Here is a 15,520-nt window from a genome sequence, read left to right on the forward strand (position 1 = left end):
CCGCAGGAATAGCTGCGAGCCTGCGGCTCCAGCCCAGCCTCGGGTACCACGCGCCTACTGGGAAGCGGCACTGACGCCTGCAGCATCTCGCGAGATTTCCGGCTCAGCCCAAGTACTGCGAGTTCATCAAAGAGGAGAAAAAAAAAAAAAAAAAGGCCAGCGGGCGAGAGCCTCTGAAGTCGCAGCTGGGGCGCTGGGGTGGCAGCTGCCGCAGGAGCATCAGCTACCGGCGTGAGGCAAGGCAGGGCCCGCGCGCCGTTCGCAGCCCCGTTGCCTGGGCTGCCGGTTCACTGACGCGCGGCCCCCGGGTGGAGAGAGGGGAGGCGGCCTGGGAGCCCGCTCCTTTTCGCCGCAGAGCGCGGCGGGGGAGGGAGGTGAAGGCGTGGGAGGAGGGCGACGGAAGAGGAGGTAGCGGCGTGGAGATCCTCCCGGCGACATCACCGAGGCGGAGGGCGGCCGCGCCTGCCCCCAGATCGCGCCGTTCGTGCTGCCCGTGCTGCCCGCACTGCCCGAGGCCCGGCGCGGGCTGGCTGGCCGCGATCCTGGCACCGGCCGCTTTCGCGTGGGGTCGTGCAGGAGCAGCGGAGGGCCGGATCGCTGAGTGAGCGTCAGCCGCGCGCCGCTGCGGGACCGTGGGTGGGCGGGCTGAGAGGCGGAGGAGCCTCCGGCCCCGCCTCCCGCGTGCTGCTGCCGGAGCCGCAGCAGCCACAGCCCCGCCGAGGCTTTAAACAGCGGGGCCCGCCCCGCGCCCGCCACACTCGCGCGCTCGCTTGGCTGCCAGTGGCGTCTGTGCCGTCCCAGCTAGCGGCGGCCAGCGGGCGGCGGGGAGAAAGACTTCCTCACCTGGTCTTGCGGCCGTGGCCACCGCCGGCCAGGGGTGCGGAGGGCGTGCTGCCGGAGACGTCCGCCGGGCTCTGCAGTTCCGCCGGGGGTCGGGCAGCGATGGAGCCGGTGCCCACGGCGCCCTCCTCCGGCGCCCCGGGACTGGCAGGGGTCGGGGAGACGCCGCCAGCCGCTGCGCTGGCCGCCGCCAGGGTGGAACTGCCCGGCACGGCTGTGCCCTCGGTGCCGGAGGATGCTGCGCCCGCGAGTCGGGACGGCGGCGGGGTCCGCGGCGAGGGCGCTGCGGCGGCCGGGGACGGGCTGGGCAGACCCTTGGGGCCCACCCCGAGCCAGAGCCGTTTCCAGGTGGACTTGGTTTCCGAGAACGCCGGGCGGGCCGCTGCTGCTGCGGCGGCGGCGGCGGCAGCGGCGGCGGCTGGTGCTGGGGCGGGGGCCAAGCAGACCCCTGCGGACGGGGAAGGCGGCGGCGAGAGCGGGCCGGCTAAAGGCAGCGAGGAAGCCAAGGGCCGCTTCCGCGTGAACTTCGTGGACCCGGCTGCCTCCTCGTCGGCTGAAGACAGCCTGTCGGATGCTGCCGGGGTCGGTGGCGACGGGCCCAACGTGAGCTTCCAGAACGGCGGGGACACGGTGCTGAGCGAGGGCAGCAGCCTGCACTCCGGCGGCGGCGGCAGTGGGCACCACCAGCACTACTATTATGATACCCACACCAACACCTACTACCTGCGCACCTTCGGCCACAACACTATGGACGCTGTGCCCAGGATCGATCACTACCGGCACACAGCCGCGCAGCTGGGCGAGAAGCTGCTACGGCCTAGCCTGGCGGAGCTCCATGACGAGCTGGAAAAGGTGAGCTCGCCCGGCCCTCCCTTCTTCCCCAGCCCCTGGTGCATGCCGACCGCGGGATGTGGCTGCAGACTCTTCCCGAGTTGAGGTGGCAGGAGTAGACATGCACGACTTGCTGGCATCTCTGGATTCAGCTGTCAAGGGTGGAATTGCAGAGGAATGTAACTTAATCTCTTAAAAAGTTTGTAGCGGGTTTGGCTAGTTAAGTGATACTGGAGGGCTGCTTTTAACAACCTTCCCCATCCAGTTAGGTATCTCGTGTGCACTTTCTTTCCCACCCACGCTTAACAGTCACCACCCCTCTGAATGACAGTTGTGTTTGTGGGCCCTTGAGAAGAGAAGGTGCAGGAGGTTTAGGTGAGGACCTCTCTCGAAAGAGGTTGGAGAGCACCTACCATCTGTGTCGTTTTAAAAGATTGTGTTGTGTGGCTTATGTACGCCTATTAGGGATCCCAACAGTGGGAATGTTGGTGTTGGAAGGAAAATCTTAACAGGGTGTGTTTATGGTCTATGAGTTACTAAAGCTCAATTCTTGCAATCTTGAATATGCAAAGGATCATAGAAATCTTAAATCTTGGGACACTCTGTTCCTGATAATGGCATAACTCTTTTTTTTTGCAATGAAAACGTTTTGAGAGAGGTGTATATTTAAAAAATTAGGGAGAGGGGCGAGTCTTTAAAGAAAAAAGGGAAACGGGAGAATTGGTTTTTCTGTAGAAGATGGCCAGGAAGACCTCTGGGGTCTTTACAATAAGCAGTTACACTTTGTAAACAGAAAACCATCCCCATAAACTCATTGATTTTTGTAATTCTGTTTTTTTATGGTCACATAAGACTGTTATTTCTTCAGTGTTCAATATCTTTGTTTTGAGATAACATTTATGCTTTTGAAATTTCATTAATGTTTAACTTTTTTATGAGCCGGAATTACTTGAAGTCTTCCTTTACAAGTGTGTAATGACTACATTGATGGAATTTTGTAAACGCCAGAGGATAGTACCACATAGGTTGAAATGATCACAGTGTGGAAAAGCTTAAATCCAGTATGTGAATTCTTTTGAATATGATTATTTGATCTCATACAGTGATTTCATACAAGACTGTACTTGTCCCAGTGTTTGATAATGTAACATTCACACAGAGGTAATTACAGAGGTCCCAACTCTTACAGCTTATTGATTGTTTAAAAGCCTGAGATCATTTAGCTTTAGATAATATTATTGTTCCATTGTGGTATTTTATCATAATCAGAAGCAAAACAATGTCTAAAACATTTTTCATTCATACTTCTGTAGTTTCTATCAAGTCTGTTTTTTCTTTTCAAAACCCAAAAATCATTGTAGACAAAAGTAGATATGAAGCTAGCAATTTTCCTTTTCTTAGGACGTATTTACTAATGAAAATATTATACAGATATATTTTAGATTTATTTTACCAAAGCCAAGTAGGTGAGCAGTAAAGTGATCTGTATTTACCCATAAGTTTTAGAAAGACATCCAGTTGAAAGGTATATATCTTGAGCATATATGCTTCCTATGGAAGTTTTTGGTATTTTGAATTAAATTATCTCAATAACAAAGCACTTAAAGTTCTCCAAAGCTTTAGATTTGTGTGTCTTTGTGTTTTTTGCTTGGCTTTTTGGTTCAAAGTGTCTAAAAAACAACACCTGTATTGTTTGTTGTACGGCAGTTGAAGAAATCACCCAACCTCTCAGCTTCAGCTTTTCAGGGTTATTATGAAGATTAGAAGAAAAGCGCAATAAAAATGACCATGTTCAGTGCCTGGAAAATAATAGCTAGTTGTTATTTCCCTCTTATATTGGCCCTTCAGAAGACTCTAGGATCTCAATTTTAGATTCTCTTAATTCTTATGTTATTAGATGAATATAGTATATAAAATGTTATGTTCAGGTTCATTTATGCAACAGGTAGTTTAATTCTTTATAGTTTTTTACCTTCTGCCACTCATAATCTTTATGGCCACTGTTTTGTTGGCTTAACTAATAACTACATGTTGAAGATAATTTTGGTTAGAATTTTAGCAGATGGATTAAAGAAATGGGTGTTAAGTAGTACAATTATGACTATACACCGCTGTCGAAAGAGGGGCAGAGTAGGGGTGATAACAGGTTGGCTGGATTCCCAGAAGTTGTCCCTTACTCTGTCTAAATTGACTTCCACCTCTCTAACACCTCTAATGCTTCTAGCCTTCAGTGAATTATAATATTTAGAATTTTTATAACACCTAATTCTAGCAGTCGATTGATTGACATATACTCTACTTTGGTCTACTAAGTGCGTAATTATCTACCATGGGACTAACTCTGTGTTGGGAACTGTAGAATAACAAAAGAAGTAAAAGACTTCAGAAACTTGTTAGGGAAAAGGACTGGATTGTCTTTCCTCCAGTTGAATTCCTTTCATTATCCATCACTGACTTTAAAAGTATTTTGTCTAGATGTCCAGCTGTAGGGGAATAGATAAATATCCTTGGTACATCTTGCTATATTGTATAGCCATTCTAGGACCAGTAGGTATGAGTTTCTCCATCTATTAAATAGTTATTGGGGAAGGTGGTATCTTAGATGTTGACAACATGGTTGTGACACTGTGGGATTACACGGTGATTAGCAAACCAGTTACTGCTTCTGCCTAGACAGACATTAACAAAATAGTTGGACAAATAATATAGTTAATAACTGTTTTTTAAGTATTATGAAAGAAAAGGATACTTGTAAAGATGTAATAGGACCTAATTTTAATTGGGGTTTGGGAAGGCATTTTTTTTGAGAAGTATGACATTGAAGCTGAGCCCTGAAGGGTAAGTTGATGATTGGGTGGAATGACAGTCCAGACCAAAAGGACAGCGTACGTGAAGGTAATGGGGTGAGAAAAAGTGGTATATTCACATAACTAAAAGGAGCTCAGTGTCTTTCATTATAAATGTAGTGGGACACTATTGAAGAATTTTGTGTGGGGTAGCCACCTGATCCATTTTGTTTTAACATCTTTAGGCTCTGGGTGGAGAATGGATTGGCAGGGGCAAGAATGGAAGCAAAGAGACTCAAGTGATTACTGTGGTCTGGGTGACAGATAGTAAAGGTTGGTGGCAGAAAGGATGGGATGTGCGGGTGAGATAGAAGCTGACTTCTAGATTTTGAACTTGAGAAACTTAATAGATGTTGGTACCGTTGCTTGAGGTGAGAAAGATGGGAGGAGGAATAGATTCGGTGGTTGGGAGAAGTTTGTATTTGAGACTATTCTGTTTGAGTAGCCTGTAAAGACAAAGACAACTTATTCCAAGAGTCATGGAGGAGGCAGTGTATATATATATATATATATAGAGAGAGAGAGAGAGAGAGAGAGCGCGCATATATATATACACATACACACACACTCGTATATTTTCATATAAAGGTTTGGTTGCTTAAAGTCATGCACTAAATTACTTAGGGAGAGTGATAGATAAGAGAACAGAAAATAGGGTCTGGCATTGGACTTCGAGATTGTTTAAAGCCACTAGCAAAGGAAATTAAGGAAGAGCTGCCATACTGTCAAATAGCCTGGAGGGCAGTGTTGGGGGAAACTGAGAGAAAATAGTTTTTAGAAAGGCAGAAACTCTTCAAAGCTGATGCCAGGAATTGGTTTAAAAATGTATATATGTACACACACAGAGTGAAAAATCAAAGTATGGATTTTTGGCCCTACAGGAAGAAATAAAAGGTGGAGGGTAACAAGAAAGTATTTGATGGACATCTTCAACATGTATGATGGAATGCAAGATTATCAAATGTGGAAAGTGGAGTGGTGGACAATCCGTACTAGCTCTTACTGAATTTAAAGCGTTATTAAAATAATTTTTTGTTTTTGTTTTTTGTTTTTTTGTTGTTTTTGTTTTTGTTTTACTATTTTGACCAGTAAACCATAATTTCTAGTATTTTTGTTTTTAAAGGTAGCATTATCGTTGCAGTTGTCCTTAGGCCAAGGCTTTGGAGCCTTTTGCTGGTGGTATGTCAAGGGTTTCTATATGGTTCCTCTATTTTTGCCTTTCTCGTTAACAAGGGGAAAGGTCAAGGGAGCAACTATATTGTCTTTCATGGTGTCACTTTGCTTGTTGGATTTTCATTAATTCCTAAGAAATAGGTCTTATACACATTTTACTCAAGATGAAATGGGCTAATAGAAACAGAAGAAATTGGCCAGGTGTGGTGGCTCACCCCTGTAATCGCAGCACTTTGGGAGGCCAAGGCGGGTGGATCACCTGAGGTCAGAAGTTCAAGACGAGCCTTACCAACATGGTGAAACCCTGTCTCTACTAAAAATACAGAATTAGCCAGGTGTGGTGGCACATGCCTGTAATCCTAGCTATTCAGGAGGCTGAGGCAGGAGAATTGCTTGAACCCGGGAGGTGGAGGTTGCAGTGAGCCAAAATTGCGCCATTGCACTCCAGCCTGGGCAACAAGAGCAAAGCTCCATCTCAAAAAAAAAAAAAAAAAGAAAGAAAAGAAAATAAACAAGAAATTGCTTAACAGCCATTTTTACAGAAAATACAGCTGGAGGACAGGCGCCATGGTAGGTAAGAGCCTGTTGTCCCTACTTGGGAAGCTGAGGCAGGAGGATTGCTTGAGCCCAGGAGTTTGAGACTGTAGTGCACTGTGACCATGCCTGTGAACAGCCACTGCACTTCAGCATGGGCAACACAGCAAGACCCTGTCTAAAAAAAAATAGCAGTACAGCTGGATTTGGACTTCACATCCAGGTTTTTCTGACTTTAATGCTAGGACGTAGAAGCAGCAGGTTCTTTTCTTTTTATCTCTTCTATCCCTTAGACCTGTTCTAAGATAACAAAGATGTTGAGGGGGACCCTTGGGGATTACCACCAACATTTCTGTACCTTGAACTCCTGAGAGTTGAATGATTATATAACTGACAGAAATGAGGAGATGGGATGATGTAAATATTGATTATTATGACTTCTTCACTAGCATCTGTATATGTCTTTTTTTCATCTTCATACAGAGAATATGCACTTAATAAAGATTTGTTCATGGGATGTACAAATCAGGTGAGCAGTTACTGTCACTTAATAAGTACTTTAAGTAAAACACTAAATAATTATAGTATCTCTTCTAACCATGAGCTGCTTCTCTGAGTGGGCTGTGTTGATGCCTAGTCAAGAAGTTTCACACACTGTTAATCATTTCAGTGTATGGCTTTAGTCCTTGAAAATCACCCTGGAGGAACAAGAGTGTGTCTCTTGAGGGTAAGGGGAAGAGTAGGGTAGTGTCCAGAACTGGGTAAAGGTGGGACCCTGATAAGAAATATTTACATGTGGCAAAGTCAAATTTGGCTGATTTCACAGTTTTGCCAGGGGCTTTACCCTGCTAAACCCATGCCACTTGCCACTGAAGTCAAGCTTACTCATACTACTATATGCATTCCCCCAGGTGTACACTGACTAAAGTAGTTCTACAATGCGGTGAACAGGTAAAATTGCAGCTACTGCTTTGTTAAATAGTAGAATTTAAGAAAACAGCTTTTAATTTTTAGCATAAAAATTTCCTGGGTAGAAGGAAAGAGAAATTTTGGGATTTAAAATGTAGCAAAAATCAGTACACTGCTAAATTAATATCTTCTCTATGTGTATTTATGTTCATACATTTTAAAATCCTGTGAGACTGGAATTTAAAGGACCAAAATAGAGTTTCTTGGTTCTTATGTGTGGAGTGTGTTTGCTTTCATTGATTTTCCATTATGTTACATATTTTTTTATATATATATATGGGAAGTCTATAGTATAGTTCCATGCTGAAGTGAAATAAATGTGAACCCAGTTATTCAACAAATCCTTATTGAACATCAACAGCAACACTGTTCTAAATGCTGAGGATATAGCAGTGAACAAAACGAAGTCATGGAACTTTCATTCTAGTGGTAGGAGACAATAAACAAAATTAAAGCAGGGCGAGGAAAATTAAAGGTGGCTAGATGATGGCTGGGTGGTGCTGTTTTAGCATTGTTAGGGAAGGCCTCTGATATGTGAGCAGGCTCTAGAAAGGGGTGACCCCCATGCAGATACCAGGGAACGGACACTCTAGGCAGAGGAATGGCAGATACCAAGACTTTGAGATGGGAGTGTGCTTGGTGTGATTGAGAGACAGGGAGGTCCGCAAGACCAAATCGATGAGGCAGAGTGTGATAGAGAAAGTCAGGGTGTAGTGAGGACCAAATAGTGTAGAACCTAGCAGATCATGATAAAGACTTAGGATTTTACTCTGAGTGATTTAGGGGAAGGCATTGTAGGGTTTTGAGTCAGATTTGACGTGATCTGACTTATGTTTTCAAAATACCACTCTGATTGTTGTGTAGAGAATATACTGTAAGGGAGCAAGAGTAGAAGGCAGGAAACCAGTTAGAAGCCTACTGCAATGGTTCCGTTAAGATGATAATGACTTTTACTAAGATGGTAGTGATTGATACAGTGAGAGGTGTTCAGATGCTGGATGTGTTTCAAAGGTAGAATTGTTGGGATTTGCTGATGTTTTGGATGAGAGGATGTATGGACAGAGTAATACCAGGGTTTTCCCCGTTTAGAATGGAGTTGGTATCAATGGAGAAGTCTGTGGGAAGGGCAGGTTTGGAAGATGGACTCAAGATAAGGTTTCATTCTACAAGTTAGTTCTCCAATGAGGCACACAGGTAAAATTGCAGCTACTGGTTTGTTAAATAGTAGAACTTCAGAAAACAGCTTTTAATTTTTTTAGCATAAAAATGTGCTTTTGTTCTTCAGGTAAAACCATGAAAACTAGTAGTCTTTCAAATACTGTACGAAGGGGTGGGGAATTAGTGGGTTGATTCCACAAAGTGAAAGCCCACTGAGGGTGAGCAACAAGGAAAATTACTTAAAATACTGAAGTTAAAAACATATTAGTGGTGTCTCATTTAAACCATGAAAGCTTCTATCTGCTGAGGGCCTCCTTTGTCTTTTTCCATTTTCACTGGGATCTCTACCAATGCTAGCTTAAAGCTATTACAAAAAACTTGGAGCTGATAGAGAACTTGGGGGTTTCTAGTTGGAAGAAGGAGGAAAGCCGAAAAGCAAAAATAGCTTAGTGGAATGTTGACTCTCAGCAGAAGCTAATTATGGCTAGTACATTGGTAGTATCATTGGACTCAGAAATTCCTCTGCCTTAATTTTTTAAAAATATTCTGTGCTTTGGCCGGGCGCGGTGGCTCACGCTTGTAATCCCAGCACTTTCGGAGGCTGAGGTGGCTGGATCACGAGATCAGGAGATGGAGACCATCCTGGCTAACACGGTGAAACCCCATCTCTACTAAAAATACAAAAAAACTAGCTGGGTGAGGTGGTGGGCGCCTGTAGTCCCAGCTACTCGGGAGGCTGAGGCGGGAGAATGGCCTGAACCTGGGAGGCGGAGCTTGCAGTGAGATCCTGCCACTGCACTCCAGTCTGGGAGACACAGCGAGACTCCGTCTCAAAAAAAAACTCTTCCGATCTTAAAAAAAAAATTCTGTGCTTTTTCTGAATAGTCACAAATTAGATACTCATCTAGGTTCAGAATTCTGGAAACCTGTGGGATAGTTCTTTGTTGGGTCAGTGTGAATTAGTTCTTCCATCAATTTGGTTTCAAACAAAATTTGGTATGGTATGCTAGCCATTTTGGAGACTTTTGCAGGGGAGCATAGGTGGTTTGGCAGGGCAGGCTTGAGTATTCCAGTGGGGAAAGACTTGGAGGACCCTAATCATCTGAGACCTGCCCTCCCCACAGACTTCTCCATTAATATCAGCTCCGTTCTAAATAGATATTACCCTGTCCATACATCCCCCATCCAAACTATCAGCAAATCCCAACAATTATATATTTGAAACACATCCAGTATCTGAACACCTCTCATTGTATCAATCACTACCCCTTTGGTAAAAACCCGTTATCATCTTAATGGAACCATTGCAGTAGCTGAGATGAGAGGAAGGGGGGTGATTCTTGGAAGGAGGTAGGAAACTTCACAGAGCATGACTGGGCTGAGGACCCCAGTCCCAAGTTTTGACTAGCACTTGTTGTGATTATGGCTTTTTACCATTTAAGGTCTTTATCAGTGCTGTCTGACAGAAATATAGTATGAACTACATATGTCGTTTAAAAAAGTGAAGAAGCAGGCAAAATTAATTTATAATATATTTTATTTGACACTGTGTCTAAAACATTTATTGCAGATACAATGAATATTAAAACATTTATAATGAAATATCTCAATTTCTTTTTTATGTACAAAGTTTGAAACCCTGTGTGTGTTTTTCACATACAGTACAGCACATCTCAGTTCAGACAAACATTTCAATAGTGTTGAAGTAGTAGCTCCCCTGTGACCTTTGGTTACGATATTGGACAGTGTAGATGTGAACAGTATTTTGCAGTTCGGTTCTGAGGTCCTATGATTTTCATTTTTCTTCTTGCATATTTAACTGTTCCTGTCAATAGTTTACTTCCTTTAAAGAAATTTGAGTAGCTTCTATCTGACAGAAAAAGCAGAATATTTTATGTAACTCTCATTGCTTTCCAGGTACAAGCTCTTTCCTTCCTTCCTCAGCTAGACTTGTTGAGAGTATTGATTATAATTACTGTCTTTCCTTCCTTACCTTTCACTCAAACTGTTGTAGTGTGGCTTCTATTTTGCATAAATAGTTCTTGTTAAAGTCACAAGTGATCTCCATTCTTATCACAAATTTCAGAAAGTCTTTTTTTTTTTTTTTTTTTTTTTTAAGCAGTGTTCGGCTTTCAAGCAGCATTTGGTGTTCTTTTGAAGTCTTTTGGTCACTTCCTTGGCTTCTTAGTTTTCCTTCTGCCTTTCTGGCTCTTTCAGCCTGGCATCCTTTGCAGTCACCTCCTTCTCTAACCTGAGCATCCTCAAGGCTTTATTTGGACTTTTCTTCTTCCTTGTTCCTCTTTTTTCTCTCCTTATGCTACATCATCTGTAGTCCAATGACTCCCAAAATTTCGTCTTCTACCCACACTCCTTCTCTGAGTTCTGGGTATCCAATGCTTGCTTGACATTTTTGTTTTAATGTCTCAAAGATAACTCAAGCTCACAAACTTATTATTTCCTCCCATTCCCTCCAGAAACAAAAGAATCCAGGCCATCTGCCAGTGTGTGCTGTATCTCTCGGAATGGTACCACTATTCATCATACTACAAAAGTGAGAAACCTATGAGTCATCCTTGCCACTTTGCACTCATTCCCCCATCCAATCACTGAGTGCTGTCAACTTGAATTTCTAAATATTCTTTTAATCTAAGCTGCCACCATCCTATTAGGTTGCTGCAAAAGTAATTGCGTTTTTTGACATTGAAAGTAATGCCAAAAACCACAATGACTTTTGCACCAACAAAGCTGCAGCAATAGCCTTGTAACTGAACTTCTCATATTCACTATGCTTTCCCATCACTATTGTGCCCAAAACAAAACTGATCATTGTTGCCCAATGCTCCCTGCATTGTCTATGTCTGGTTTGCCTCTTCAGTGTTTCACTTCCCCAGTGGCACAATAATTCCTTTGGTCGTGCGGCCTTTGTACATAGTACTCTCCATGGACTCTTCCTCTCCCTTCCACCTTTCCATACACCCAATGTTAACTTTCAGTTTAAGATTTCACTTCAGTCCTTATTTCTTTTGAGAGGAGGCCTTCATCCTCCAGTCTAGAACAAACTCATTTTCCCTTAATGGCTTTAGTTAGTGGTAGTATATCTATTAACATGGTTGCTTGAGTATCCTTAAGCTAACTTCAAGCTCCATGAGAAGCTGACTTTGTGATTGATCACCATTATGTCGTTGTTATCTAGTAGAGGCCTGGCACAGTAGACGCTCAATTGATACGTACTGAATAATAGGCCTAATTCTTTACATATTAATGTGGTACAAAAGAATCTTACCTACCTTATATTTGTTATCTAGATTCTCTAAAGGATGTTTGGCAGAGAAATTGCCCTGTTTTGCATATGTGGCATTAAGACCCAAAATAACTAAATGACCTGACCAAAATCGTAGACATGCAGAACTAGCATTGGAAATTGGGGCAGGCATTACTGAGTCTCAGTTGGCATTCATTTCAATATCCTATAGTTTAATACTGCATAAGCTCTTGTTATTTTGGTGACTTCTTTTTTCTTTTTTAAAATACTTATGACATGTTTTTATATTCATTGAATATAAAATAGAAAAGATTTAGGCTCCACAGTTCTAGTGTATGGATGTATCTCTTCCTAGTAGAAAAATTTTCAAAAATTAATAAGAAAGTTTTTATACATGGAGTCTTAGTTTTTTGTATTTCCTCTGCCATCCCCTGTCCTTATCTTCCAAAAGTATGATATAAATTTTTTAATGTAATATGGGTTGTACTTTGCAGTAACTAGTAACTTGTGTCTGTTAAATTTAACTTTAAATTAACATCGTGTTAAAAATTCAGTTCTTTGGTTACTTGAGTCACATTTTAGGTACTTAATAACCACATTTGGCTAGTTGTTATCATTGGACAATTGAGATACCAAAGATTTCCATTATCACAGAAAGATAGTGCTGTCAAGGGAGGTGATATCTAAAATTACTTTTTTCCTTCCTTCATTCATTCTTTCCTTTATTCCTTTTCTTCCAGGTTAGTCACCACTAGTTTAAAGTCATTAGAGAATCTAATGTTCTTCTAATTTTGCATAGGATCCTTCCTTAAATAAAGATGTCTAGAACATTAGGTTCTCAATGAAGTGTTTCAATCAATGGATCTGTTTTCTTTGTGAGAGTGGAGATTTGGGCCTGTGAAAATTTAATATTGTATTGTTAGAAATGTTAGTTTCCAAAGCATTCTTAAGTTACGTATCTGCGTTTGGTCTTCAGTTGTTGGAGTAGGTGGGTTTTTTAGAAGGTTGTGGAGTAACAGTCTCATTTTGCAAGGCTGTGGTTTGCCTTCAAGCTAATACCTGGTAGGGCAGGTCTCTGTATCCCTGTATTTTTCTTTTGGACCAGTGATTCCAAAATATCTAAAAGAACCACCTGGGGGAAAATGGCTGTTTCCCCTTTCCCAAAGAGTTTGTGTAGTGTTTTGTTTTTATAAACAGGCAAAGTATGTTTTATTCAACCTCTTAGAGCAAGTTTGACCAACCTACAACCTGTGGGCCACATGTGGCCCAGGACGGCTTTGAATGTGACCCAACACAAATTTATAAACTTTCTCAAAACATTATGAAATTTTTTTTGCAATTAAAAAAAAAATCAGCTATTATTAATGTTAGTGTATTTTGTATGGCCCAAGACAATTCTTTCAATATGGCCAAGGGAAGTCAAAAGATTGGATACTCCTGTTTTAGAGTGTTTGTGGTTTTTAGAGTTTTCCTGGTAATTGTTAAAGAGCCTGGTTTGAGAATTGGTGTCCTAGACCATGTTGAGTCTTTGATTACCATATTGAGAGTGCAGAGTCATTTGTTTTCATTGATGTGCTGATTCTCAATTTTGGAATACCCTGATATAGACAAGTACTATCTATCAAAGTTCTGGCTTTAACTGTTAGAGAACTGTGTACTGAATTAAATTAAGTTGTCAATTGTTAAACATCTGATATGTTTCAGGAGTTTTCTGTAGCCTGGGCACAACAACCTTGCAAGGTAGGTAGTTGACAGATGGTCAGACTCAGAAGCTAATATCAACTTGTAAGTGGTAAACACTGGCTATTAGGAAAGGTAATAGATATTAATACCTAATTATTTAGTAGCAGACACTGGTTATTAGGAAAGATGAGGTATTAGGAAAAACATCTATGTTTTTACTCCTTAAGTGTGAACAAAACATGGTATGTTGCTATTAAGAGTTCTATTCAAATGTTGTAGGGATATCAGACATACAAGTACGAAGTGATAAGTTTGAATCCTGATGAGTTATTGTGGAACAGTTGGGTCTAGATATTAACCTCTTTTTTTTTTTTTTTTAAATAAAACCTAATGGTTTAGGGCATAACTTATCAGACTTGATATTTTAGAAACTAATGGTATGGCAAATAATTCTTGATTCTATAGGAGGACTTTTTTTCTTTGAAAATTAAAATGTGAATTTGCTTTTTGTTTATTTAATCACCAATTTGAATCTCATTCTTTTGGTTTAAAATGAAACTGTCACGAGAATTGTGTACTCAGAGCGTTTGCAAATAAGTATTGTAAAGGAGAAATATTTTTTGGCAAAGCTGGTCAGGACATAGCCTCAGTACTAACTTACCTATAAATTTCTAGAGATTTGCCTAAGATTGGGTTTAGAGAAAATATTGTACTACCTCCCCTGTATCAATCCCAATTATCAGGCAGATTTGCTGATCAGAGACAAATTTAAGAACCGGTAATTAAGAAAAATAACTGCAATAACAACAAACAGACGTTCATAATAAACGGCTTTGAGGCATCTTGCAGAAACAGAAGATAATTTTGTTTCTGCTTTTCATTATTTTCTTATCAGAAAATAGCAGTCTGTAATAACCCTTTAGAGTAGACGTAAGGACAGGAGCTGAATTTTGATCATTGCAATATCTTCATCTAGCATAATGCTAACAAAATTAACAATGTTTTAAATCTCAATACAAAAAAGGGTCAGTGAACTATACAATTTCGGAAAATTTCAGTCTCAAGCCTTCCTAGAGTATTCAATTTTAAGAGTCTGAGGATTAACCTTTTTCAAAACCAACGCTTTAAAATTTTATTCAAAGAATTTCATTGTACTTTGCTTATTTCAAATGTTTGTTGTTTCATGAGGAAAAGGAAGTAATATAGAAAGTTTGAGAAATAGGGAAGGTAACTTAAATGTCTCAAACCCTTAACCTTTTTGCATTTGTGTACATTTTTAAACTAAAATTTTGTATCCTTCTCTCCCTATCTAGCATTAAGTAACATTTGCAAATAATCAGTTTCATATACCACCTATAGAATATTCATATAATTATAATACTTTAAAGTATACGTACCATAACTTGCCATTTCATGCTCTTTGTACACTTTTTAGTCCATTTACATTTATTGTGATTTGGTTGTAATTAGGCCTGACATCATGTTGTTTCCTATTACCTGTTTTTTGTTTCTCAAATTCTTCTTTCCTGCCATTTTTTTGTGCTAAGATTTTTTGGCCTTTCATTTAATTCTTCTATTGAATGTCTAGTTATGCATCTTTGCACTATTTTTTGGTGGTTACTCTACTTTGAATATTGAATTTCTTCAGCTGAAATATAGGAATTTTAAAACACAGTACTTTGTCTTTTCTTAGTGCTCCTGTCATCTAGATGATAAATATGTTGTATTTGTTGCTTTCAATAGTTACATGGCTTTAAAAAACAGAAGAGAAAAAATATGTATGGTTTTAAAATATTTTCATTTATATTCATTCTTTATTTATCAGACTGCTTCCCTTCGTTGGGCACTTCTTGTAATGGAGGTCAGTTGGCAACAAGTTCTCTTAGTTTTTGTTTATCTAAACATGTCTTTATTTTACTGGCGTTTTGAAGGATAGCTTTGCTGGTTATAGACTTCTTAGTTGACAGCTTTCTTCTTTCAGCCGTTTTGGTATGCCATTTCAGTGTCTTCTGACCTTTGGTGTTTCTGGTAAGAAGTCAGCCAACTGTGTAAGATGTTATTTTTCTCATTGCTTTCCAGATTTTCTCTTTACCTTTGGCTTTCAGCAGTTTGTGCCTCAAGAGTTTTTCTTTTTGTGTATCCTTTGTCAGTTTGTTAAGTTTCTTGAATCTGTAAGTTGATATTTTTAACTTTTACTCCTTCTGCCATTCCCATTCTGCTATTA

General features: G+C 41.0%; 1 protein-coding gene across 2 annotated transcripts in view; it reads left to right on the plus strand.

Moving 5' to 3' along the window:
* The first annotated feature begins 760 nt into the window (after window positions 1-760).
* SLC12A2 (solute carrier family 12 member 2) overlaps window positions 761-15,520 on the plus strand; it is a 103,260-nt gene continuing 88,500 nt past the window's right edge. For both annotated transcript variants that reach the window (XM_021939656.2, XM_021939657.2), the window contains exon 1: window positions 761-1,692. In XM_021939656.2, coding sequence (XP_021795348.2) covers window positions 943-1,692 — 750 coding nt within the window. In that variant the 5' untranslated portion in view covers window positions 761-942. The remainder of the gene's footprint in view (window positions 1,693-15,520) is intronic.

The sequence above is a fragment of the Papio anubis genome, chromosome 5 (genome assembly GCF_008728515.1).
Source record: "Papio anubis isolate 15944 chromosome 5, Panubis1.0, whole genome shotgun sequence".
Lineage (NCBI taxonomy): Eukaryota > Metazoa > Chordata > Mammalia > Primates > Cercopithecidae > Papio > Papio anubis.